Genomic DNA, 27,104 nt, shown 5'->3' with positions numbered 1-27,104 from the left:
CCAATAATACCACAAATCCTGCGTATTACAAAATAACTCCTGGCACCAACGGTCGAATCAGAGAAGTGTGTTTACTTAACTAACTACCCTTGGCTCGTTTCCGCACTGTGGACCTTGGGCCTCCGGGGTCATTGTGAGCAAGGCTGGGAGACGACAAAGAGTCCTATCTGTGTGGAGTCAGTTTACTTCAAGCTGCCAGGAAAGTCACCTGGGGTGACTTGTCCCCTCAAGCCCCATACCCACATTAACAGAGGGAATTCTGTGTTGTCTGTGAAAAAGAGAAATGGGGTCTAAGAGGCGCTAATATGAATCCCAGAGCACGGCATAACCCAGCAGCACTCGCCCACCACCAGACAACAGTGAGGCCCCGTCAGAGCACGAGTTAGGAAGCTTGGCTTAATGTTTACGATTACGTTGACAGTGCGGGCTGTAGGCGAGGTATGTGGCAGTGTTCTCTGGTAAGATGTTATGAGACCATAATCAGTCACTCCCTTTGACTTTCTGAAAAAACATTCTGATTTATACAATGTGTTTAGTATTAGAGATTCTAAAAGAAGGACACTAAAAGTATCTCATAAACTGGGCACCTGAGTAATTCAAAGTCTACAGGCCCCTACATGTAATTAAGATGTTGGCTATGGAAAAGCTGTTTGCTTCAATTCTGCAAAAACAAAACAAAACAAACAAGAAATCAATTCAGCACCTTTGTCATGTAATTACTGGGAAAGAAACAACTGTGTATATTTTAGTTACTTCAGCTAATTCATAGTCGAACTGTACAATATGTTTTTACAAAACTATTAAAATGTTTATAATATAGTTGATTCCTGTTGTTCCTTAGCAAGATCTGGCCCTGTACACTCTTCCTTCTTGTTTTGCTTGGTGTGGGCTTTCTTGTATGGAATAATGATAATAGATGGTAACTTTAAAAAATCTGCTCTAGGGCTGGAGAGATGGCTCAGCGGTTAAGGACACTGACTGCTCTTCCGAAGGTCCTGAGTTCAAATCCCAGCAACCACATGGTGGCTCACAACCATCCATGGTGGCTCACAACCATCCGTAGTGAGATCTGACGCCCTCTTCTGGTGCATCTAAAGACAGTTACAATGTACTTACATATAATAATAAATAAATCCTAAAAAAAAAAAAAAAAGTATATCTGCTCTGCCCTGCCCTGGCTACTGATGGTTTCTAAGAAGTGTGTGTGTGTGTGTGTGTGTGTGTGTGTGTGTGTGTGTAGGGTTGGGTCATTGTCTTCAGCTGTGTCCCACTGGTGAGCTAGCTACGGAGGGAATTTTCAAGCCTATGGTCTCACAGCTGGTCCTGGTTAACCTCAGTGAGCCACAAAACAAAACAGAATGTGAGGGGGAGACCAGGAGGCAGAAAGGGGCTTGGCAGGGGGTGAGGCAGAGAGTAACCAGAAAGCACCATATTTGTGTGTGTATGTGTGAGTGTGTAACTGTCAAAGAACAAATTTAATTAAAAGTCTATCTTTAATTGGGGAACATATTACCATTGAACCACAGCACGGCGCCACCTCAAGATGGTGGAGTGAAAACCGCAGTAGAAGATGTGGAAGAAAAGGCCTCCCTTGTCCTTCACACCATGGGCAGATACACATGCACACATAGGGATGCTCGAGGGACCACTTGTTAGTGACCTCTTCCTACCCTCAGGGAAGACGCCTTGGCTCTCAAGCTAAATGTCAATATTTGTCTGACACACAACTAAATTTTCCTAGTAAATGTACCAGTTTTTAATGAAACCAAAGTACAGATGCACAGAAGTTGGAGTCTAGCTTCCTTCTGCAGTTTTACATGACAATGGCCGGCAGAGGCTCACATATTTGAAAGTAGAACTGATTGGAAAGTATATTTAAAAGCTTGCTAACCAAGCCAAAGGGAAAACAACCGTGAACAAAGCTAGACATTTTGTGCTTCTTTTCAACACACCTCAGAGCATTTTTCACGACTGCAACCTTCCTAAGCATTCAACAATAACTCTGATGCGGATGAGCTGCCAGGACAGGGGGAGCCACTGGATGGAGTGACACCCTGCTGGGGGAGCCCTGGCTCTGCAGTCCAGCTCTGGAAACTGCTGATTTAAACAATGGAAAGTGATGGCCAGAGGAGACAGACTGTAGCACTGTTAGCAACTCACCTTCTGATTTTAAAATACAAGGATTGTGGCCTGAAATAAATACAATATTGCTGTATAAATTTTATTAAATTTAAAAAGATCTTAAGGAATCTTCTGTCCTTGTCCAAGTTTATTGACTCAGTCATACGGTATTATTAGAAATTTTGATGATAACACATAACAACCCCGTGGGAAGTGGCAGACCGGGTCATTTCTGTGAACTGCTCTTTTCGTGTTTCCTAATAATGTCCATGAGGTTGGCCCCCGTGACCAGGCTGTTCTGTGTCTGTCTGTCTTTCTGCTGTTCCTTTCTCTTCTGCTCATGAAGGTAAGGGGAATTTAACAGCTGTGGCGGGAGAATGGATCCCGTGGGCTTCACTCTTTTGGCAACATCCCAGAAGAGTCTTTTAGAGTTGTTATTGATGAATGTGATTGCAGTTCCATTTTGACCGAGCCTCCCAACCCTGCCAACCTGGAAAAACAAACAAACAAACACAAAAAGACATTTCTAAGTCTCATTCATTTCAAGAGAAATGAAGATTGTCATTAGAGGTACTCATACAGCTTAACATGTATTCAGATAGAGTTTCTTTTTTCTTTTGTCAGCATGTGTGTGTGCGTGCGCGCGGATGTGTGCATGCATGTGTGTGTGTGTGTGTATGTGTGTGTGTGTGCAATCCTAACGGTGTTCTGTGGACTGTGTGTTGGATATATTAGTATATTAGTGAGATCAATTAGAAGACCGATGCCAACATATGAATTTCTTAATGAAACAGCATAAGAGCACTGTTCTAGTCTTTGTACCCTGAAATGTTAGATTTAAGCCATCTTACAGAGTCCTCAATTTGACAAATCTGTGCTTCAAATATGGAAACCCATAGCAAGCACCAATGCCACTTGTTTCTAAATACAGAAGGAAACTATTCTGAGAATGTTTTCAGAAGAAAGAAAATGGAGTCACAGCTAATTCCTGCGCAATGGACACGGCTAACTCCTGCTCAGCCATGGACACGGCTAACTCCTGCTCAGCAACGGAGATGTAAAATCCAAAGTCTAAACTTAGAAATATTTAAGTGAGCCAGGTGTGGTGGTGCACTTTTAATTCCAGCACTCAGGAGGCAGAGGCAGGTGGATTTCTGTGAGTTTGAGGCCAGCCTGGTCTACATAGAGAGTTCCAGGACAGCCAGAGCTACACAGAGAGAACTTGTCATTAAAAAAAAAAAAAAAGGGAAGACAATAGTGAAGTGACCTGATGGTCCCTAACGATATATAAGCGAGTTTTAAGGTTGTAGAAGACAAACTCTAAACATGTACGAGGGCTGGAGGCCTCTAGGGAATGGGATGGCAAGTGAGGAAGCTAATGCTGTGGTTTATTTCCACTTTTAGCTTTATCTGACTTGCTTAATTATATCGCTGGATTGCTCCAATAAAATAATTAATATAAAGCTGGGTGTGGTGGCACATGCCTTTAATCCCAGCACTTGGGAAGCAGAGGCAGGTAGATCTCTGAGTTCGAGGCCAGCCTGGTCTATACAGTGAGTTCCAGGACAGCCAGGGCTATACAGAGAAACCCTGTCTCAAAAAAAAACAAATAATAATAATAATAATAATATAAAAATAGCTGCAACTCATGAAAGAAGAGAAACTATTCACAAATCATGTATTTGATAAAATACATTCTCCTAGAATATGCATAAAAATATTTAAGGCCTAATAATAAAGACAATCTAATTTAAAAACTAGGCAAAGGATGCAAACCTTACCAAAGAGGACACGCACAGCCAGGAAGTACATGCAAGGCCATTCCTGAGGCTCCACTCACCACCAAGGAGAGGCAAAGCAAAGCTGGAATGAAATAGCATCCCTTCTCAGTAAGGGAGGTCAGCATCCAGGGATGCCTTAGACCGCAGCTGAGTGCTTGCCGGGCAAGGAGGTCCTGGGCCAGATCCCCAGCGGGGCATAAACCAAGGACAATAGTGTGTGCCTGTAATTCCAGCAAAAGAACTAGAAGTTCAAGGTTATTCTCAGCAACACTGAGAGATTAGGGTCAGCATGGAATACATGAACTCAAGAAACCTCAACTTCAAAATCAGTCAGTCAGTCAGTCAGTCAGAGAATAAGACCAGCTGGCAGATGAAGAGAAACTGGAACTCATATATTGCTGAAGAAAATGTAAACAATACTTTGGAGAACAGTCTGGCAGGTCCTGAAAATGTTAAACAGAGTTATCATGGAAATGAACAATTCTGATCCTAGGTGCTAGCCACCAGGAATAAAAATGTGGGGACAGAAGCATCTGTACCCGAGTACGCACAGTGGGGCCACTGATATTAACAGTAGCCAAAAGGCAAAACGTACAGTTAGTGAGTAGGTACACAAAGGTGGTATATCATAAACATTTTAGACAATAGAAGAATTAAACAAAATATAAATATACATGCTATAAAATGAGTAAATATTAAAGACATGCTAAGAGAAGAAAGTTATAGAAGGCCACACATGGCATGATTTCTTTTATTCGAAATGACCACAAGAGCCGGATCTACAGAGGCAGAAGCAGAGTGCAAGTGGTTACGGGGATGAAGGGAAACAGTTCGAGTGGTCGCTCAGTCACGTGGTTACACGGATGAGGGGGTTTGTCTTTGATCTGGAACGGGGAATGACTGCTGATGATATGAGACATCATTTTTAGGGTGGTAAAAATTTCCTAAAACTGCCTGTAGTTATGTTTGTACAACTGTATAAATATATTAAAACATTTCATTGTTTGAATTCACTTTAAATGAGTGAGTTACAGCCGAACGGTGGTGGCACATTCCTTTAATCCCAGCATTCAAGAGGCAGAGGCAAGCAGATCTCTGAGTTCCAGGCCAGCCTGGTCTACAAAGTAAGTTCCAGGATAGCCAGGGCTACACAGAGAAACCCCATCGTGAAAAACAAACAAACAAACAAAAATAATCCCAAACAACAACAGCAACAAGAGAGTGAGTTGTACACTATATGATCTGTAGCTATTGATGATTTATGATGAGATAAAAAGCTGTAGCAGGCAGTGGGGACTTGCACCTGTAATCCCAAGGACTCGGGACGCTGAGGCACCACAAGTTAGAGGTTAGCCTGTTCAACTTGGAAAGGCATAATCTCAAAAGTTAAAAAGGGAGAGGATGTGGCTTAGTAGCTCAGTGTCTGCCCAGCATGCACACAGCCTTGGGTCTAATACCCAGTATAAAATGAAAACAACCTCCAATATTTTCTGAATTCTAAGGTAGCTGAAGTTGATGGTATCTAATATCAAATTTCCTTTCCCAGAACTTTCTACCTTTGAAAATAGAAACCAGACACACGGAGATTTCTACTAAACTATCTTTGACTTAGCAGCTCCACTGGATTTTTTTAAACATAAGGTCTTGCTATGTATCTCGGGCTATCTACAAAGTTCTAGGTTCAAACAACCCTTCTGAACCAGTCTCTCCCATAGCTGCAACTACTGGTTTGACCACCATGCTCAGGGCCAGAGGAGCTTACTGTATAGTGACACTCATAAAAAGATAAGTACTCGACAGTTACTAAAACATTAGAGACCAACAACCAATAGAGGATTTGCTAACTCATAGTACATTCATACAACGTATCATCTTATAGCAGTTTAAACAGGACAAGCCAGGTGAGTTAGGGAAGACACCGAAGAGCCTGGCCACAGAGTAAGCGCTCTCTACTATGAATAGTTACTAAATGGCACTATCTACCCATGCTGATGAGAAAAGACATCTGAGATATATTTAATAAAGCAAGGCATAGAAGAGTAGGTATAATATCTCATTTACATGTACTGATATGCAAATATGTGTACCTATGTGCATGTCTACTTATAATTTTTTAACTATTATCTGCCAAAACTCAAAGGGAGAACCAAGGTAAAGAAGGCTCACTGCCAGGTGCCAGGTGGCACAGGCCTTTAGTCCAGCACTTGGGAGGCAGAGGCAGGCAGATCTCTGAGTTCTGAGATAGGCAGGACCACTCACAGAGACCCTGTCTCAAAACAAAAGAAGGCTTACTTCTCATTTTATGCCTTGTGTTACTTGTGACACTTGTTCCCTTGGATATATAGTTCAAGAATTGAAACAATGGGGCTGGAGAGATGGCTCAGTGGCTAAGAGCACTGACTGCTCTTCCTAAAGGTCCTGAGTTCAAATCCCAGCAACCACATGATGCCTCACAACCATCTGTAATGGGATCTGATGCCCTCTTCTGGTGTATCTGAAGACAGCTACAGTGGACTCATATACATAAAATAAATAAAATCCTTAAAAAAAAAAAAGAATTGAAACAATGTAAGGCATAGGCACAGAACAAGAAAACCAGCTAGCTCCAGCATCATCTGAACAGAGTCAAGAAACCTTGCATAGTCACCGAGCCCAGAGGTCATCACCGTATTTGGTGATGAGAGCCACAGAACCGGCCTTGGGTGGAAGGTTAAATGACTATAGTCAGCAAATCCTAAGAGGCAAAGAAGCGGCTCAATATTGAAACATTTCAGAGAAATCTCTACCCAAAATTATGAAATGCTCGCAAGGAAACATTTTATTTGTTCCAACAATTATCTCCTGCAGGATATTTAGTTCCCGATTATGTCTAAGTAAAACCTAAGCGGCCACACAGTGCATTCACTGAAAATGTAAGTCACCGTGGCATTGGGAGGTGAGCCCAAGAGCATGAGAAAGGCTGCACTTGGGTGTGTAAGCGATGCCGGAGAAGGAAGACAGGGAGCAGGCTGTGCGATAACAGCGCACCAAGCAAGGCTCTGTCTCTGCCAGTAAGAGGGGCATTGTCACTCTTGGCAGCAAAGCAGACAAATGAAACTTTAAAAGGTGAAAGCTAGGACAAGCGAGGATGTGAAGAGAAAACACGACTCCTAAGACAACAAGTGTTTAAAGGATCACCTTTACTCTGGCCACATGCTCAAAGCCAGCTTTGAAAACAGCTTTCTTTTATAGACATAAAAACTACCAGTGGGCTTGCTGAAAGAAAGAAAAGAAAAAGAAGCAAAACCCAACCAATAATTTAGTGCCTGAAACAGTTTTTTTTTAAAGATTTATTTGTTTGTTTGTTCAGACACACCAGAAGAGGGCATCAGATCTCATTACAGATGGTTGTGAGCCACCATGTGGTTGCTGGGACTTGAACTCATGACCTCTAGAAGAACAGTCAGTGCTCTTAACCATCATCTGAGCCATCTCTCTAGCCCAAAACAGTTTTTAAATATTTAATTTATGTCTAACTTATGTATGGCTATTTTGCCTCTATCTGTGCACCCTGTGCAGGCCTAGTGCCAGCAGAGCCAGAGGAGGGTACAGGGTCCCCTGAAACTGGAGCTGCAGATGCCTGCTTGTAAGCAGCTCTGTGGGTGCAGGGAACTGAACCAACTCTGCTGCAGGGCACTAAGTACTCTTAGCCACTGAGCCATCTCTTCTACACCCTAACATTAAAAAAACACCAACACTTTAGGGTGCTCATTTCCAGTTTTTAATACAGTTTAGGTATATAGTTTTTAGAACCAAAAATTGTTTCTAGGCATATCTATCAATTTTTTAAAGTTTTTAAAAATTATTTTATGTGTATGAGTGAATGTTTTATCTGCATGTATGTATGTATTCTACGTGTATGCCTGGTACCTGAGGAAGTCAAACAGAGACCCTGGGACTAGAGTTGTAGATGGCTGTGAGCCACCATATATATGTGTGTATGTGTGTATGTGTATGTGTGTGTGTGTTTACAAGTGTATATGTGTATATACGTATATATTTTTAAGACTAAAAATATATAAAGTTTTATGTTCTGCTTTTTAAAAATGTCTTCTCACCCGGACAATAGCGTATTTAATCAGATCAATAATGACCTGGCAGGACAGAGACCCCCGTACCTGGTGCACATACTCGTCCATGCTTGAAGGCATATCAAAATTCACAACCAGCTTGACGTTGACCAAGTCTAGGCCCCGGCCCAGGACCCCGGTGCTCACCACGACCTCATACTCTCCTTCTAGTAATCCCTTTCCAATAAAGGAAAAAAAAGTTCATTATTCAGGCCAGGAGTGGTGGTGCACACCTATAATCCCAGCACTTGGGAGACAGAGGCCAGCCTGGGCTAGACAGAGTTCTAGGCCAGCTCCATAGATGGCCTAGACAGGTGCACAATGAAACCTGTCTAAAAACCTATGAGCAATAAAAAAATCATTATCTAGAATTTACTTTATACGGCATTGTGTAATTCTGGCTCCGTTTTATTTTTTTAATCTTAGTGTTTTGCTGCAATCTCCTTTCAATAAGTAGAAGTCTTACCCCTGAACCATGAATGCAGCTTGGGTCCCTGACCACCGTGGGGTTTATTTCACTAATTTACTCAAGCAAATCTCCTCTTATGCTGAGCCTCTGCTCTTCCCCAGACCAAACTGACCTGATTTCCAAAAGGGTAGACTGTGAATAGCTATCCATTTCGCACACACCCTCTAGAGAGCAGGCTTGTCGCTCACACAGACAGAAGCCTAAGCAGGAGGAATAATGAGATTTATGGCCACTGTTAGCCTTGGGTCCTCTGTCACTGAAAAGGTCCGAGATATATATATATATATATATATATTATATATATTATATATATATATAATGAGTTGGTAACTGATTTTATAGGAAGGCAGGAAGGCAGAGAGCACAGAACACTGAGAACCCACCTTCAGGATGTCCCTCCTTTCCACCTGAGACTTCTCGGAGTGGATGGCTGTGCTGTTCAGACCTGTGATCTTCTGAACTGCCTCGCTCAACAGATCTGCACCTAGTTTGCAGTCAACGAATACTAACACTGGAGGCTTAAACAGCTTCTGGTCCTAAACAATGAAACAAAAAAATTAAATTATTCATAGAGCATAATTTATGTGGAAAACATCTCTGAAACTAGTATTAGCTAATTATTGAACAGTTTACAAATACTGCTAAAAGGAAATTATAATTTTTTATAATCTAAAATAAAAACATATTTTTCTAAAACTAATGTTCTCATCTAAGGATGCACAGTCTTCTCCTCTCATTTTTTCATCATTAATATTACAAATATATTTAAAAATTTTAAGATCCATTACATAATTCTTTTTTTTTTTTTTTTTTTTTTTTTTTGGTTTTTCGAGACAGGGTTTCTCTGTGTAGCCCTGGCTGTCCTGGAACTCACTTTGTAGACCAGGCTGGCCTCGAACTCAGAAATCCACCTGCCTCTGCCTCCCGAGTGCTGGGATTAAAGGCGTGTGCCACCACTCCCGGCCCCATTACATAATTCTTAATCCTGCTCCCTAGTCTCTAACAGGCTGTCTCTAACTTAATACCATATTTGTAAGTAACTGCTGGCATATATTGGCCACTCTAACAAGTTTGCTTAAATTAGTTCAGAGTCTCAAGGACAGAACACCCAAGAAATACTTTAAAAAAAAGTATATAATTTTTGAAAGTTAAAATATTGAGGAGTTATGAGTGCATGCATGCATGCATGTGGGGTGAGAGAGAGAGAGAGAGAGAGAGAGAGAGAGAGAGAGAGAGAGAGAGAGAGAATATGAATCATATTCTGCAGTTCAGGCTCACTGGAGCTCAATTAGTAGCCCTAGCTAGTTCCAAATACAAGGCTATTATTCTTCTGCCTCAGCCTCCCTAATACTGGGATTATAGGCATGAGTCACTATCTATGCCCAACTCATGAGAAATAATCTTCATATCTACATACATTTGCATAATAAGGAAAAGGAAACAGATTCCGAGCCAGAAGGTGTGGTACAAACATACATACCTAGCACACCATGAGCTGAAGGAGGGTTATGGGTTCTAAGCCAGTTTGTTAGACCTCAAAAGGAAAACAAAATGTATTCCCCCAAAACAACTAGGCATCTATACTGCATATTTTCAGAGATAAAACTTTGCGTTGGGTTGGTAGCAAATACCTTTAACCCAAGTGCTGAGGAGACGGAGGCAGGAGTGTCATGAGCTATGTGGTTTCAGGCAAGCCAGGGATACACAGCAAAATCCTGCTTTAAGCAAATATCAGAAGCAAAAATCTGATTTGGTCTTACAGGATTCTGATGTGGTAAAGGGATTTACCACAAAATATCAGCACCAGACTTCCCCCAAGGCCCCTTAAGTGTCACTCTCCCTGGAGCTGTGTAAGGCAAACATGTGACAAAACATGGCTGACGGCCTGAACACTCACATTTAGGATTTCAAATAATTTCTTCTTTTTAGCTGGGTCTTCTACCCACAGGATGATCTGCCGCACACTGGCGCAGGGCAGGTTCTTCTCCCCAGTGATGATCCTCACAGGATTATGCAGAAGTTGGTCTGTGAGCTGTTCTATGCTATCTGGAATGGTGGCAGAAACCAAGATGGTCTGACAGTCACCAGGAGTGTGTTCCAAAACATCAAGCACTTGCTGCTGAAAGCCCATCTTCAACATGGTGTCAGCCTGAAACGAAGGCAGTCTACAGTCAGTCTTATTCAGTCCTAAAACCCAGAACTGCTTAGGATAAAGCTGGGTGATTAAGAACAGAAAAAATAAAAACACAGAAAAATACATTACAATGTCAAAAAACCAACAGGGAAATGTTATGTAAAATTATAGACTGTATAACTTAATAATCTGGATTATTATTACTATTAATAGCTATAAAGATAGATATACCACATATTTACCAATAAAGCACTTTTTAAATCATGGCAACATATAGTACTGTGCTGTTATGAGAAATGACCAGAAAGCTCTTTACTGGGTAATAAGTGATTGCTCGGAGAAAATGATCAAACATTGTACGACACTACTATTTATACTACAAAACAATGTAAGCAGTGTAGTCGGGAAATGAATTAAGCTGGGGAACAGTTTACACTGTGATCCTAGCACTCAGGAAGCCAAGGCAGGTGGGCTGAGTTCAAGGCCAGAGGATAGAGCTACACAGTAAAGCCCTGAAACGTTACACTGCTGCTGCCTCGGAGAAGCCTAGGGAGCTGTCATGTGTATGTAGCCTGGAGGTTCAATTTTGTTTTCAATGCTGAGAATCTAACCCAGGTCTCTGGACATGCTAGTGTCCCACTATTGAACCACATCTGTTGGCCTTAGATTTTGGAGACAAGATTTTGATATGCAGGCTGGGCTGGCCTTGAACTCATGATCTTCAAGCTTTCAAGTGCTAGGTTTACGGACATGATCCACCATGGCTGTTAGGGATCACGTTTGGGTTTTCAGAGTTTTATTTCCTTCTAGCCGTGGATGTCTTATATAACAAACTAATTTTAAATTAAAAAAATTAATGTTGGGGATACTTATGGTTTTAATTTTTCAAATTTCATGCCGAGACTTTACCACTAATGTGGATTGGTGTACTCTGTTACAATTTGTCTGCCAGAAGTATTTTCATCTGAATCTCAGCATAAACATCACCTTCCCAGACAGCCTGTGGTTACCAATCTAAGAAAGCCATGGTTGTCCCTGCCATACTGCATGGATGGGTACACTTGCCACAGCTCCATGGGCAGAGCTCATAAGCATTCCTTTCCACTCCATCCACTCCACCACCAACAACTGGCATGCCAAAAGCCCCTGCCACCCCACCCCCAGGAATCCTGATGCCTTTTATAAACACACGGGCAACTTTAACTCTAGGCACTAAATAAGACCCAGTTATGTAACAAGTAGCGTATCAGTGTCCCAAACTCTCAAATCTAGGAATCACCTGGAGTGAGGTTTTCAAGATCCCCGGGCTGCTGAATCAGGCCACCCCAGTGAGAAAGGCAGACCAGATAACATCCGCCGGGCACACCGGGCAGTTCGATGGCTTTGTTCACTTGTTTTTTGTTTCCTTTTATTTGGAGATATGGCTTCCCAGGCAGCCCAGGCTGGTTTGAATTTGTTTATTTTATGTGTGTGATTATTCTGCCTGCATGCATGTCTGTGCTCCATGTACTTGCCTGGTATCTGTGGACGTAAGAAAAGGGTGTTGGATTCTTTAGTACTGGAATTGGGAATGGTTGTGAGCCACCAGGTGAGTGCTGAGAACTAAAGCCAGGACCTCTGTAAGAATAGCAAGTGCTCTTAACTACTGAGCCATCTCTCCAGTGCCCTCAGACTGGCTTTGAACCCACCCTCCAGCACCAGCCTACATTCACAGGCCAGTACCTACTATCAGTTCCCCACATGGAGTTTATCACTAGGCCACGTGGGGCAGACCTGTGCTTGGTTGCTGTGATGCAGGCAGCTTCGCAGTACAGACAGTGCATACGGTCTGCAGCCTGTCCGACAGAGCAGAAAGAAGGAAGGCTGTACCCCATCCAGAGGGACGGGGACATCTGAAGCAGAGGAAGGAGCAGGATGGGGTTGTGGGACTATTCTAAGGCAAAGGGAAGGCCTGACAAGAGACACAGATGGTGACAGGAGCAGAGGTTTCAAACTGCAACAGATTATGAGTCCTGGCCCTCCTCTCGCAGCAGTCATCACCCCTCCTTAGAGTCTCACTCTCAGTTCCTGTCACTCTGCTGACTCAGCGGCCAGCTTCGCACACCAGGCTCCCAGCTCTGTTCTCGGCTCACTTCCCTCCAGCCTTCTCTTGGAGGATGAGACATCACAGACTCCAATGCACTCCTTGTGCACAGAGAAAAGCACTCCCCTTCGCCTACTGTTCACGGGAGGGCCAAACTCAGATAATATTACCAGGACCCACATTTCCTCGGTTACCCTTTCTAAAATTAGAGGCACAGCTATAATTTCTGGCGTCACCTCTCCAGCTGCCTTCTTTCCCCATATGCTGTCATCAGAAACCTCATAAATGATTACTTTACAGTGACTCTCAGATTTAACCCTTCAGTCCCGGGGCCTCCACCCTGCCCTTGACCCCCTCACTCCTTAGCTGGTTTGCTGGATGCCTGGTCTCTGGGTTCTTCCTCTTTAATTTCTCATGTACGAGCAGGGGAATAGCCTCCCTAAAACACCACTTTTACCATGCTACGCCCAACTCATAATTTAGAAGGCCTCATTGTCTCCCACATCAGATCCAAAGCTTCTGCCTCCCGTCAGGGCCTCTATAATTTGACCCCACCCTGGCTACCCAACTTCACTTCCTGTTGCTGCTCAGGAGGGATTCCTCCAGCTCCTCGGGGTCTCCTTCCTTCTCTTTGAAAAGTCACTTGGGTTTTCTGACTGTTTATCTCCTCACTGGGAAATTTCACCTGTCCTCTGGTTTTTAAATTTTTTTCCATCTTCTGAGGAGCAGTTCAAATCCCATTACTATTTTTTAATAGTGTGAAAACACTCAATCTCTTAATTCTACTCCTGACCTTAACTGTCCTGGACAATTAGCATATCATATGCATAATACGGTAGTTATGTCACAGCACTTTTCCCGTCTAGCTGACAAGCTATGGCTATCAAGACACTTTCCAGCCTTTACCTCTTTTGTGGGAACCAGTCACATCCAGCCACCGTTCTCCTCTTCTAATATATTTTTTTAATGGTGCAATAGATAGAACCCAACATCTTGCAAACGCTAGGCAAGTACTTTACAATCCAATTATACTCGCAATCCTTTTTAAAAAAAGATTTATTTTTAGCCTATGTGTACTGTGTTTGTTTGCATGTATGAATGGGTACCTACTTGTGCCTGGTACTCACATAACTAGAAGGTGTCAGATCCCCTGAGACTCAGTCATAGACAGCTAAGAACTCCTATGTGGGTACTGGGAATCAAACCTGGGTCCTCTATGAGAGCAGCAGATCTTCTTAATCTATAGAGTCATATCTCCTTCCCCCAATCCTTGATGTTTTGAATCAGAGTATCTTTATGTAACTCCTGCTGCTCCTGAACCTGAGTTCCTTCTGCCTCTGCTTCTCTAGTTGAGGGCTGGGTTTATAGGCATGTGTACCCATGTCTGCGCGTGTGTGGTGTTCCTGTAGATGGACCTGTATATGTACAGATATGTATGCCTGTGTGATGGCCACAGGTCCACCTCGGGTGCCATTCATCCTGGTTTTCGAGATGGTATCTCCCAGTAGCCTGAAGCTTGCCAAGCAGGGTAGACTGGCTGGCCTTTCTGTGCACTACCACACTCAGTATGGTAGGTTCGCGTGCTGTCTAGGGCGTCTTCACTGACTGAGCTCTCTCCTCAGCCCCACATCTGGGTTTTTGTTTCTGTTTTATCATCTTGGTGTTCTTGAGGCCCAGTGTTGCTATTTGTGTAGTCTAGATTGGTCTTGACTTTATGATCCTCCTGCCTTTGGCACATCAGTAAGGCATAGGTAGCAGTATATGCCACCATACCACTCTGGTGATTTTCATACTGCTACAGTTGTACAGGTTAGTATCAAAAGATCATTCTGGCCCCCAAAGCCAGAAAGGTCATCAGATCCCTTGAAACTGGGATTACAGACAGTTGTGAGCAGCAATGTAGGTGCTGGGAATTGAACCTGGGACCCCTGGGAGAGTAGTCAGTGCTCTTCACCATTATTGCTGTTTTAAAGAAAATATTTGCCAATCATTGGACTATACTATTTATCTAAGTACTTTTTTTTAGTAAAAATGTTGTTTGTTTATTTATTGATTTATTTATTTGTTATTTGTTATTTGTTATGTGTGCGTGCGTGTGTGTATGTGTGTGTGTGCGCACGTGTGTGTGCATGTGTGTGCGTGTGTGTGTGCATGTGTGTGCGTGCATGTGTGTGTGTGTGTGTTGTCTGTAGGTTACAGAACTTGTTGGAGTTTGTTCTCTCCTTCTACCATGTAGGTTCTGGAGACTGAACTCAGGTCATCTAGCCTGGGGCTAGGCAGGAAGCACCTTCACCTGCTGAGCCACCTTGCCCATCCCTATTTGAGTATTTCTGTATCTTGGTAGACAGTATAATGTTCTGGCCTTTATTTCAAGTGTATGTCTTTTTTCTCAAAATTTCAGTATTACGTAGGTTTGAATCATAATGAAAATATTTCTGCAATTCCATCTAAAACACCTGGAGTTGGTTAATCGGTACATTGACAGCATTCCTGTGCTAACTTCTGCACTAACAACTGATAAGGCTGTTTCCCTTCTGAGCTACAAAGAAATCTAAGTACTGAGGCTCGTAGACAGGAGCTTCAGACACTCCGCACACAACCAGATACTTCTTTTGCATAATGGTCCAGAATGGATGACAAGCCCTAGAACCCTCACCTGCTGCACAAAGGTTAAAGTGCTGTGAAGAGGTAGAGTGCGGCCACCCTGACCTCCACCCACAGCCATCCAGGGGCGCTGGCTCAGCACACCTTTCAAAGAATTCCATTCGTTACATTATTTTTCATTTCCTTTGGGCATCTTAGTCTACCAGACATTGTCCAGCATTGTTCATCCTCTCTCCTGCTCTGTAAGATTAAACACTTGCCCAACTTCTCTCAGTTGGACAGATGTGGACACCCGCAGCCAAACAGTGGATGGAACCTGGGATTCTATGGAAGAATAGGAGGAAGGAATTCGGACCCTGGAGGGAATAGGAACTCCATCAGAAGACTGACAGAGTCAACTAACCTGGACCCTTGAGGCTCTCAGAGTCTGAACCACCAAGTAAAGAGCATCCACAGGCTGGACCTAGGCCTCCCGGCTCAGATGCAGCAGATATGCAGCTTGACCTTCACGTGAGTCCTGACCAACCAGAATGAGGGCTGTCCTAAAAGTTGTAGCCTGTACTGGGGTACATTCTACTCGCTGGCCTGCCTTCTCTGGCCTCAGTGGGAGAGGAAGCACCTAGCCCTGCAGAGGCTTAAAGTGCCAGGCTGAGGGGAACACCCGGTGGATCCATGCGCTCAGAGAAAAAGGGGGTGGGATGGGAGAAGGTTTGTGGGAGGGGGTGATCGGGAGTGGGGCAGTGAGTGGGATGCAAAGTGAATAAGTAAAAAAAAAAAAAATACATTAATTAAATTATAAACAAGTTTAAACCCTGGCTTTGAGGGTCTGGGCTCCATCATCTCTACATGCCTGAGAGTACTCCCTGCTGTCTGCTGGGACAAGGGCACACCAGGTGACTACTGATCAGAGCCTGCCTCATACATTTACCACCAAACCTCGGCTGTCACTGCTGGAGGAGAACATGAAGGAAAATGTGCCCTGGATGCAAGCATGGCATCTGCCCAGGTCTCATGCTTGCCTACCTGATGTTACATGGTATAGTCCATGCGGAGGTGGTGATAGTGACGATGGTGGTGGTGGTGGTGGTGATGATGATGGTGGTAGTGGTGATGATGGTGGTGGTGGTGGTAGTGGTGATGATGATGGTGGTGGTGGTGGTGATGANGATGGTGGTGGTGGTGATGATGATGATGGTGGTGGTGGTGATGGTGATGGTGATGATGATGATGATGAGGAGGAGGATATAAGCCTGGCAGGATGGCTCAGGGTACAGGCACTTGTACCAAAGCCTGGTGACTTGAGTTCAATCCCTGGACCCCATGATGGAAGGAAGGAACCAACTTTTAAAAGTTGTCCTGACTTCCACACATGGAATGCATGATCCTATGCACATACGCACACATGTATACACATGCACATACACAACGTAATAATAATAGTAATAATAATAATAATAATAATAATAATAATAATGATAGTAATAAAATTTAAAAACATGGGGCAGTCAAGATGGGTCAGTGGTAAAGGTGCTTGCTGTCAATCTTAAAAACCTGAGTTTGATCCCTGGAACCCACAAGCAGAGGACAGAACCAGCTTCCACAAGTTGTCCTCTAACTTTGGCACTCACACATGGCAAGTACATGAGCATGTATACACAGTAAGTAAAAAAATACACACACACACAGACTTATATTATTATTATTATTATTATTATTATCATTATGATTACATGGACTATACCACATAACCATGCAGACAAGCATGAGAACTGGTCCATCCCTGCACCCAGGGCACATATACACAATAAGTAAATTAATAAACACACACATACATATGTGTGTGTGTTTACATATATAATAAAACAATGTACTTACTTTATATTTCAGAGCTATAAAATGCCTCTCTGATATATTAACGATAACAACAAAAGTTTCTCAACCACTATACCAATGCCCATATAGAAAAAAAGAACTACCACTCAAATACCATTCAAATAACTGCTATTAGCTACTTATACAGTTCCTGTAAATAATAATTATTATTGTCACTGATTATTTTAAACATCAGCATTTTAAGACTGGAGAGGTAACTCAGTGGCTGCATGCTTGCTTATTATGCAGAAGGTTCAAGGGTCAATTTCTGGGACTGCAAAACCAAACAAGGTCTTGGAGATTACAGTACCCAGGGAATTTGCGTGTTCTTCACTAGGAAAAGATAGCTTCGGTTTAACTGAATGAATCATGCTTTAGTTTAACTGCAGTGTACATAGATGCTAGCTTAAGACCCGGAAGAGTAAATTTTCTCAAGTCCCTGGATCTTTTTTCTTTCATTCAGAGAAAATGTTCTGAATAAACAACAATATTACATGGCTATGATACACTTTTAAATAAATGATATAAAACCACGTGGCTGATATGTAGTGTATGTGTGCTTACAAGTAAGTGCACATACATGTGCGTCCACATGCACATGAAGGCCAGAGGTCGGCAGTGACCATCTTTCTCGGTTACTTTCCACTTCATTTTATACACTGATTTTTCTGTATATGTGCATGGCTGTGTGTAAAGACGCATGCGTGGAGGTCAGCGGATAGCCTCAGTGCTAGGTCCTCACCCTCCACCTTTGAGGAGTGTCTCTCTCAGTGTTTGTTATTGCTGCTAGTGCATCTGACTCTTACCAGGGTTCCAGAGGTCAGGCTTGGATGGTACACGCCCTACCCACCCAGCCACCCACCTTATGTTCTGAGACAGTCTCTAAGTGCACCAGAGCTCACTGACTGGCTGTAGCCATTGGCCAGTGCGCAGCAGGGCTCTTGCTGCCCTCCTAGCACTGCGGTTTCAGATGTGCACATCCATGCCCAGACTTGGTCTGAGCTCAGGTCATGCGTGTACAGCCAATGCCCCACATCCTGACTAAATATTACTTTAAATATTACTACTTACTTCGTCCACTACGACAATTCTTATGCTACTGAGTGACACGGAACTCTGTTTAATTATATCCAGAAGTCGCCCAGGGGTTGCTATGATAACCTAAATAAAAAGGCAAAGATGAACTTAAAGTTAGATAATATTCATTCATTTATTCAACCTGTCAGTTTTTTCCCCTTTTTTCTTTTGAGAAGGGGTCTTACTATGTATCCCAGGCTTGCCTTGAACTTGTCATCCTCCTGCCTCTACCTTCTGAATGCTGAGATTGTAGGTGTGCACCACCATACCTGGCCTTTTATTCTATTTTTATTGAGTACCTACTATATTCTATATACTATGTAAAGTGCCCCAATGGATAAGTCATACACAGTTTCTACTCTCAGACAATCTGTAGCCAATAGGAAGAAACAGATAATGTAAGTGTCATTGTGATACATCTGATGTACAATAAGTGGGGAAGTCTGCCTAGAACATAAAGATGAGTCTAGAGGATCAATGGGAGGAAGGTGAGTGGTTCAAAACCAACATGGGCTGGAGAGATGGCACAGCAGTTAAGAGCACTGACTGCTCTTCCAGAGGTCTTGTGTTCAATTCCCAGCAACCACATGGTGGCTCACAACCCTCTGTAATGGGATCGGATGCCCTCTTCTGGGGGTCTGAAGTATACTGTCATTACAGTATACTTACACATATATAAAATAAATAAATCTTTTAAAAAAGTAACAACAACAACAAAAAAGTGCACCCATGTAGTCCCTGAAGTGGGTCTTTCTGCTAAGTGCTTCCTTGAGAAAGGCAGGAATCCAGGGCTGCCAGGGAAAAATATAAGGCAAACAGGGACCTCCTTGAGTAGAGAGTAAGTACTCAGAGATAATGGAGATTTTATCTAAAGCCACAGAAGCCAACTCAAGGTTCTTCTACTGGTCAAATCAGGGTCAAACGAAATCACAACACGAAGCTACAGTCTTAAATAAAACAGGAAACCTGATTCCACACTACTAACACAAGACATTTGTGTATCTCAAAGTACTTCTCCCAAAATATTTACTAAACACAAAAGGGAAAAAAATAAACTTTACAGTTAAAAGACAAGTTAGCATTCAGCAAGGCAGTGGTAGAGCTGGCTGGTGGGGTGCTTCCCAGCATGCAGGAGACAGGAGCTCCACCCCAGCACCTCAGGGAAGGACATAGTACAAGTTAGCCACCAAACAGGATGCAATGAAGAGGGCAAGGCGGTACTTTTCTTTAAATGGTTTGAAATCTGGGCATGGGAGAGCACACTGGAAACTGCGCTTTAGTATTGAGTCAGGAGTATTGCCATAAGTCTAAGACCAAGAGGGAGAGAGAGGTGGGGTTGGGGTGGGAATGGGGGAAGCTGTACACACATCAGGACCTGAGTTCCCGTCCTCAGCACCCACAGAAGTTGGCTATGGCTGCCTCTGTGCCCGTGACCCCAGCACCGTGGAACTCTAACTTCAGTAAGAAAGCCTGTCTAAGGGAAGAACCCAGAGTGTGACAGAGCAGGACACCTGGTGTTCTCCTCCAGCTTCTACAAGTGCACAGGAGTACATACCTGCACACACATGTGTACATACATCAAACATATGCACTATGTACATACAAAAGTTAAGAAAAAGAACAGACTGAAAGGATGGCTGAGTAGTTAGGAGCACTTGCTGTTTGCAGCACACACACGCTGGCTCACAACTCCAGATCTTCTGCACCAGGCACGCTCACGTGCATATATGTACAGGCAGGCAAAACACTTTTTTAAAAAATCTAAAAGAACAAAAATCATAGCAACAACAAAAAGAAGAGACCTGTGATTCTAAGAAGTGTCAAAATCATGAAAAAGAAAATGCAAAGACTGAAAAGCCACCAGCCTGAAGAAGACAGAGATGTGACGTCTTACTTTCTTTTCCCGTTTCTGTAATAAAATACCCCAGCAAAACAGCTTCAGGGATAAGGGGTCAGTCAGTTCTGGGTCTCAATTGGTGAGAACTTGGAGCAAGCTCTTAGCGATGAGGAGACCTAAAATCTATCTGCTCCATGGAGGAGAGCAGACAGTGTAGACTTTCCCAACCTATCCTCAGGCCTCTCAATAGTGTTCTAACAACAACAACAACAACAACAACAACAGCAACAGCAATAACAACAACAGCAACAAAGGATTTGGAGCAGCTGCTCATACCACACCCACAATCAGAAAGCAGAGAGATAACCACATGCCAGTGCTTTTTAGCTTTTATACGATCCAGGATCCGCTGCCCTGGGAATGGTCAAACTGCAATTAAGATGGGTCTTCCACAGTAATTAACATAATCAAGATAATCCCCTGGAGGCATCCCTAAAGACCCATCTCTCAGGTGACCCAAGATCTTGTCAGGTTGACCACACTAACAATCACAGACACCATCCAAATACAATAAAGGATCCTGGTGTACCTATTTATTTTTTTAATGCCTACTTTTTGAAATACTTATACTCTAGGCCTCAGAAGCCATAGTGCTAGAATTAGAGGTGTTGCCACTACATAGAGCTTCAACTGGATTCTTGTGCTGGGGGGAAGAGTGTATTCAGGGAGGTGGAGAATTATTGAAATGTGAGTGGGCCCCAAAGTGCAGATGACATGTTAATTTCTGATCTGTACTAATATGTCAGAGTTAACGTCCTTATATGCAGAATAATGTCCTTGGTTGTAGGAGTCACATTCTCAAGTATACAGGAGTGACGGCGGATCAAGTCGGAAACTTACTTAATGAAATCCAGAAGAAAAAAAGTTTCTTATACTGTACTGGCTTCTTCTGTTCAAGTTGAAGATTTTTTTTTTTTAATGTATGAAAATACTGTATCCAGTCATCTAAATATCTGAATACTGAAATCTGGAGATTATCACCAATGTACTATTTTTTTCTAAAAACAAAAATGGACCAAGCTCAGCACTCAGAGACCTGAGGTGGATGATCTGAAGTTGGAGGCCAGCAAACAGTCACGGAAGACTGACCTCCAAGGCTAGCTATTTAAAGGTGCTTAAAACTGTACCTACATGTCTACATGCATCATGCATAAGGTTCCAGTGTGCTGCAGTAAAAATAGGTCAAACATTTATATGAGACTCTAGCAAGCTCTACTAACACAATTCAATGGTCATAAAATATTTTAATGGTTTACCTTATAAATATATACTGCTGAACTTACAATTTTGCACTAGCAAAATACTACTTTTTTCTGTTTTTTTATAGTGGAGGTCTACAATGAATATCAATGATCCAATTCCCCAATAATTACCAATAGGCAGTATCTTACAAGTGTATTTTACATGTTTTAAATCTGCCAAACACATCTGATGAGACACATTGTAATAAGATAGGTATTAGCAGAGGTTTTTAAATACTGCAGTGTTCTCATTTCCACTGGTAAGTACCCGTTGTCTCTTCTTCACATAGTGCTCCTCCCTTGGAACTTTATAACCTCCCTGCCATCCCAGAAACTAAAAAGGTAATAGCAGGGGACCCTGGGACCAACGGCAGCACTTGGGCTACCATCCACCTTTCCTGGTTGGCCCCTGTGCCAACCTTCTCTTAAGCTGAACTGACAAACATGTACCACCATTCTAACTCAAGAAAACCAGGGCTCGCCAAGCAAAGTGTCAACGACACCATTGGCAAGTGACAAGGCCACAATTAGACACACTGCTTTCATGTATCAGAAAACACAGAGTACACACAGTACACAAAGGGTAGCAGAGCTGGTTAAAGGAAGGTTCTAGTTGGGGCAATTATTATTTACTAGCTATGAACACTTATGTAAACCCCAGCTTCTGAGATCTGCCTTCTCAGCCATGGAAGACAGGATATGGAAACCTATGTCCAGGGCAAATATGGTTATGTGAGATGTGCAGGAGAAGGCCCAACAGCGCTTAGTATACAATAGGCATGCAGTGAATGCTATTCTATTCTTTTTCTACATAAAATGAACCCTTTATTTAGGGTTTTTTTGTTTGTTTTTTGAGACAAACTCTCACTCTATAGCACATACTGGCCTAGAACTCACTCTGTAGCTCAGTCTGATTATAAACTCTCAGCAATACTCCTGCTTCAACCTCCAGTGCTGGGATTGCAGACATGAATTACTAGACCTGGCTATAAAATTAACTTTGGTGGGGGAGTGTGTGGGGGGAGGGGGGAAGAAGGCTTTGTAGGCAAAAAACTAAAAGCTACCTAAAATGACACCTTCAAGAACATGTGTGTGCACGTGCACACATACAGGGACACACACACACACACACACACACACACACACACACACACATACACACACACCCAACACATGCGCACTGGTTCCTCTGTTGCTTACAAAACCTTCCTGGGCCTTCTCCCAAGCAGGTGCTTACCTTAACATGCTGCCGTAAGCGATAGAGCTGTGGGGGCAGAGGTAAGCCCCCCACGAGAAGCACTGTCTTCATGCGAGGCAGGCCACTCATCAGTTCCTTGGCCTGCCTCTCTATCTGAATGGCCAGCTCTCTTGTCGGCGTGAGAATGAGTGCGGATGGAGTTTTATCCTGAGAAGAGGGGAAAAGCAACTTAGAAACCCCGGCAATTAATTTCTGCCAACACAAACTGTGCCCTTCACAGTGACACCATCAGCCCCAGTGAGGAACCTTTTGCTCATGCCATGCAGACCTTTCCTCCAAAAATGATCAGAACGTGACCCACTTCTTGTCTTTCTTTCTTTTTTTTAAAGATATTTATTTATTTATTTACTTTATGCATATAAGTACACTTTCGCTGTCTTCAGACACACCAGAAGAGGGCATCAGATCCCATTACAGATGGTTGTGAGCCACCATGTGGTTACCGGGATTTGAACTCAGGGCCTCTGGAAGAGCCCTCAGTGCTCTTAACCACTGATCCATCTCACCAGCCCCGACCCATTTCTTACACAACTTAGATGTACAGCAAAAGACCGAGAGTGAGGAGGGCGAACACAGCACGCAAGGTGAGAAAGGTGTGCTCACATCTCTAGTTATCTTGCAAGGCAGAATCCCCTGGTCACCGTGAAGACCCACCAAAGCCCGACACTTTGGTACCTCAGTTCTTCCCTCTCTGCTCTCACACATTTACATCTTTCTTTGGCCAAAGGACTGAAGTTCGCGTGTGTTTACATGACAGGCGTCCACACCCTACTTTCTCCCTTAGCTCTGTTTAACCGGCTTGTGTTTAAGCTGTGTCTTAGAGTACTTTTCCCTCTCTGTTTCCTCTACTATTCCTTCTTCTCTTCTTCTCTCCCCACACTCCTCACTCTGCTTGTCACACACAGCCCACAGGCTCACCAGGACAGGTTGAATATCCTCAGTGGAGGAGTCTGAAACCAGAATGCCCTTTAAGTACCAAGACTTTTGAGCACCAACGCGACATACAAAAGTTTCAGATCTTGGGGGCTGTCGGGAAGAGCACTGGCTTCCCTTGCAGAGGACCCAGGTTTCATTCCCAGCACCCACATGGCAGCTCACCACCTCCTACAGCTCCAGTTACAAGAGATCCAGGATCCTGCTCTGGCCTCCAAGGACACAGGCACATATGTGGCACACTGACATATAGGCACAAAAACACCTGTACACTGAAATGAAATTATAATTTTGTTTTTAGAGATTTAGATTTTAGAGATTCAGATTCTGGAGCACATTGTATTTTGAATTTCTGAATCAGGGACGCTCAGCCAGTGAAGTCTATGCAAATATTCTATAATTAGAAAAACTCCCAAATCTGAAATCCTTCTGGTTCCAAACCATTTCAGATGATGACGCTTGGCATGTACGAGGAAAATAAACATTCAGTATTTGTGAAATTGTGTGTGAAAATGCTTTATTCACTATTCCTCATTTTGTTTTGCTTAAGACAGAGGTCTTACTATGTATAGCCTAGGCTGTCGACAACCCTACAATCATCAGGCCCAGCAGTACTATTTAAAGACGAACTGTGGGTTACACTTAAGAATATACTGCCGGGCAGTGGTGGCGCATGCCTTTAATCCCAGCACTTGGGAGGCAGAGGCAGGTGGATTTCTGAGTTCAAGGCCAGCCTGGTCTACAGAGTGAGTTCCAGGACAGCCAGGGCTACACAGAGAAACCCTTGAAAAACCAAAAAAAAAAAAGAATATACTTTAGGGGCTGGAGAGATGGCTCAGCAGTTAAGAGCACTGGCTGCTCTTCCAAAGGTCCTGAGATCAAGTCTTAGCAACCACACAGGTACTTCACAATCATCTATAACAGGATCTGATGCCCTCTTCTGTCATGCAGGCATACATGCAAATAGAGCATTCAACTCATATAACTAAATAACTAAATCAAAACTTTAAAAAAAGAATATACCGTGATATGCTGTAACTGAATTATAACTTTAATATGCAATACCAGTTTCTCCAAACCCCAAGAGGCTTAGCTGACAGAAGCTGCAGCTCATCCATCTGGTAAGCAGGGTTTTTCCTGCAGATCAAAACTTTGTTCTTTTATAGAAAAGCTGCTAAAAATAAAATGTCTTGTAAGGAAATTAATTTTTAGACCTGCCAGGAAGAGAGATCTTTGGTTCAACAAAGATCAGGAATATTCTTTGAAATGATGTTTTCACACACGAAACAAAACAGTCACTGGCACCTTGGTGACTTAATTTACAAATGCTGAGCAGTAGCTCGAAAGTTTATCAGTGACACACAATGAAACTCTGTAAATAGTCTGTTTCTGAGAGGAATACATGTCAGATCGGTAAATTACCTCAGATAAAGCTCGGATAATAACAGGCAGGAGAAAAGCAGCTGTTTTCCCCGAGCCAGTGTCAGCGCTGGCCAGAATGTCCCTTCCCAGGAGCCCCACAGGAATCATCTGCATCTGGATGGGAGTTGGCACTTCATAGCCTGATTTCTTCAAGTTCTGATTTAAGGTCTCAGGGAAGCCACAGTGCTCAAAGTCAATAATGGGCCTGGCAACGTCCTGTCCTCGAACTGAGATTCCTAGCTGCTGTTTAAGGGTTTCAATCTGGTCCTCCTTGAGGGTCACAATAAAGGGGTGCTCTTTGTAGACATAAAAGGCATCCAGTGGGGACTCTGGCTCGGCAGCAGCTCTCTGTGGGCTGCTGGGTCTTAATGATCCTTCCTCTTCCTTAACTTGTAGCAGATGCTTTGCTTTGCACTCCAAGCTACACACGTCTTCGTCAGTCTTGTCACAGATATACTCTCCATAACGACCGCAGACAACACAGACAGGCTCCCCAGGCTCTGGCCACCGCTGGGTTTTGGAAAACGACTTTACAGGCTCTTCAGATGGGTGGCCATCCTTCACACCCTCATCAGGTCCTGTGGAAGAAACCTCAGCCAACTGGCAAGAAGGACTGTTAGTGCCGGGCTTGTCTGCTGTGACAGCTTCCTCAGTGACAGATGTGGGGACCGGAGTATTTCTGTCGCCCTCCAGCTGAAGGCCTCCCACTTCTGGCTTACTTTTTTTAGTTTCACCACTTTTGAGGTCATCATTAGAACTCCTCTTGATTTTCAAAGATCTTGGAACAAACATTCTTCAACATTCTGTTGAGGAAATTGCACCATGAGATATATTTTACCCGCAATTAAGCTCCCATGTTAGCCCAGACCATGTTGTGTCAGAGAATTTTACTCAGGGCAACTGTGAAGCCATCATGTCCCTTCTTAAGCCAAACTTCTTCCAATTATCAATTTCCTCTGGGGGAAGGGATAGTCTTTTTCCTCAGACACTGCCGTATGAAGCATTGCCTACGGTTCCCCACAACCTTGCTGCCCACGCCACTTATTTCTGTTGACCGTTCACTTGTACTTTTATGGAGCAGGTATTACAGAAATTCTACAGCATATCCTTCTATTGCATTTTCACACAAGAAGATACTTCACAATTAAGAATCTTTAAAAAATCAAAACAACAGCTCAAACAGGGGAAAATGCAATTATATTTTTATACATAAGAGTGTTCATTCTCTGTCACTGTTTTTGCTAACCTTTACAACCTGGGAAAGTAGGTCACTGCAACCCTAAATTCATATTCATATATGAACTATTTTTACATCACACATATATCAGGTAGCATAATAAATACATGTATATCGACATATGTGTATGATTGGGAATGTACTTCAGTGGTAGATTGCTTTGCTAGCACGTGAGGGCCTGAGTTTCACATTCCAAAGAAAAACACTGATGTACACACACACAGAAGCAGATGAAAACTCCAGCCACCTAGGAATTACGTTTATTTATTCAAATAACAACTTCTAAGTGTTAGAAAACAAGTATTCTTGCTCCGGAGAACAAATTAGTGATTGGGGAAAGAATGTTTAACATTTTGGGACTATGAAATATACTTAATTTTCTCAAAAACAAAAACAGAACCAAACTTAAGAAATCACTAGCTCCCATTTTCTATTAAAAAACAAAAAAACATGGCACCCAAGCCTAGAGCTTCTGAGGACGGGAATGGGTGGGGCGCTCCGGGCGGCAGAGCCGACAACCCCCTCCTCCGGCTCCAGGCAACGCCCGCATCCCGCGCATTCCCGCCCTCCCCACCCGCCCGCGGGCCCGCGCACGTCACGAGGACCCCGGCGAGCGGCGTGACCTAGTCCGCAGCCGCCGTCCAGCGCGCAAGTTACGCCGGAGCACAGGAGCGGGAGCCGGAGGCCCGAGCTGCCAGGGCGGCGCACGCTCACCCGCGCGGACCGGGCCGCGTTCGTTCCCGCTCGGGCCGCTCCCGTCCAGGCGCCGGGCCGAGCTTCCGGCCGAGTAGCCGGGAAGCTCCGTAATCCCAGCCAGGCTTTGAGGGCCCTGCGCCTGCGCGCGGCGAGAGGCGGAGCTCCATCTG

At 43.5% G+C, this 27,104-nt stretch overlaps 1 protein-coding gene across 2 annotated transcripts; it reads right to left on the bottom strand.

Annotated features, from left to right (window-relative positions):
• Window positions 1–1,868: 1,868 nt before the first annotated feature.
• Window positions 1,869–27,104, bottom strand: Ddx59 (DEAD-box helicase 59). 2 transcript variants are annotated; one of them, XM_021198172.1, is made up of 8 exons: window positions 26,953–27,104; window positions 25,002–25,804; window positions 22,626–22,793; window positions 18,245–18,334; window positions 10,378–10,629; window positions 8,864–9,016; window positions 8,060–8,188; window positions 2,206–2,611 (listed from the first exon to the last, which is right to left on the bottom strand). In XM_021198172.1, exons 2-8 carry the CDS (start codon window positions 25,791–25,793, stop codon window positions 2,348–2,350), a joined length of 1,848 nt encoding a protein of 615 aa, XP_021053831.1. In that variant the 5' UTR covers window positions 25,794–25,804; window positions 26,953–27,104; the 3' UTR covers window positions 2,206–2,347. The 2 variants fall into 2 exon arrangements, with proteins under 2 accessions (XP_029394629.1, XP_021053831.1); XM_029538769.1 differs by lacking the exon at window positions 18,245–18,334 and having other exon boundaries at window positions 1,869–2,611; window positions 26,953–27,059.

The sequence above is a fragment of the Mus pahari genome, chromosome 5 (genome assembly GCF_900095145.1).
Source record: "Mus pahari chromosome 5, PAHARI_EIJ_v1.1, whole genome shotgun sequence".
Classification (NCBI taxonomy): domain Eukaryota; kingdom Metazoa; phylum Chordata; class Mammalia; order Rodentia; family Muridae; genus Mus; species Mus pahari.
Note: the sequence above shows the minus strand (reverse complement) of the source record. Positions and strands in the feature narration are given on the sequence as shown.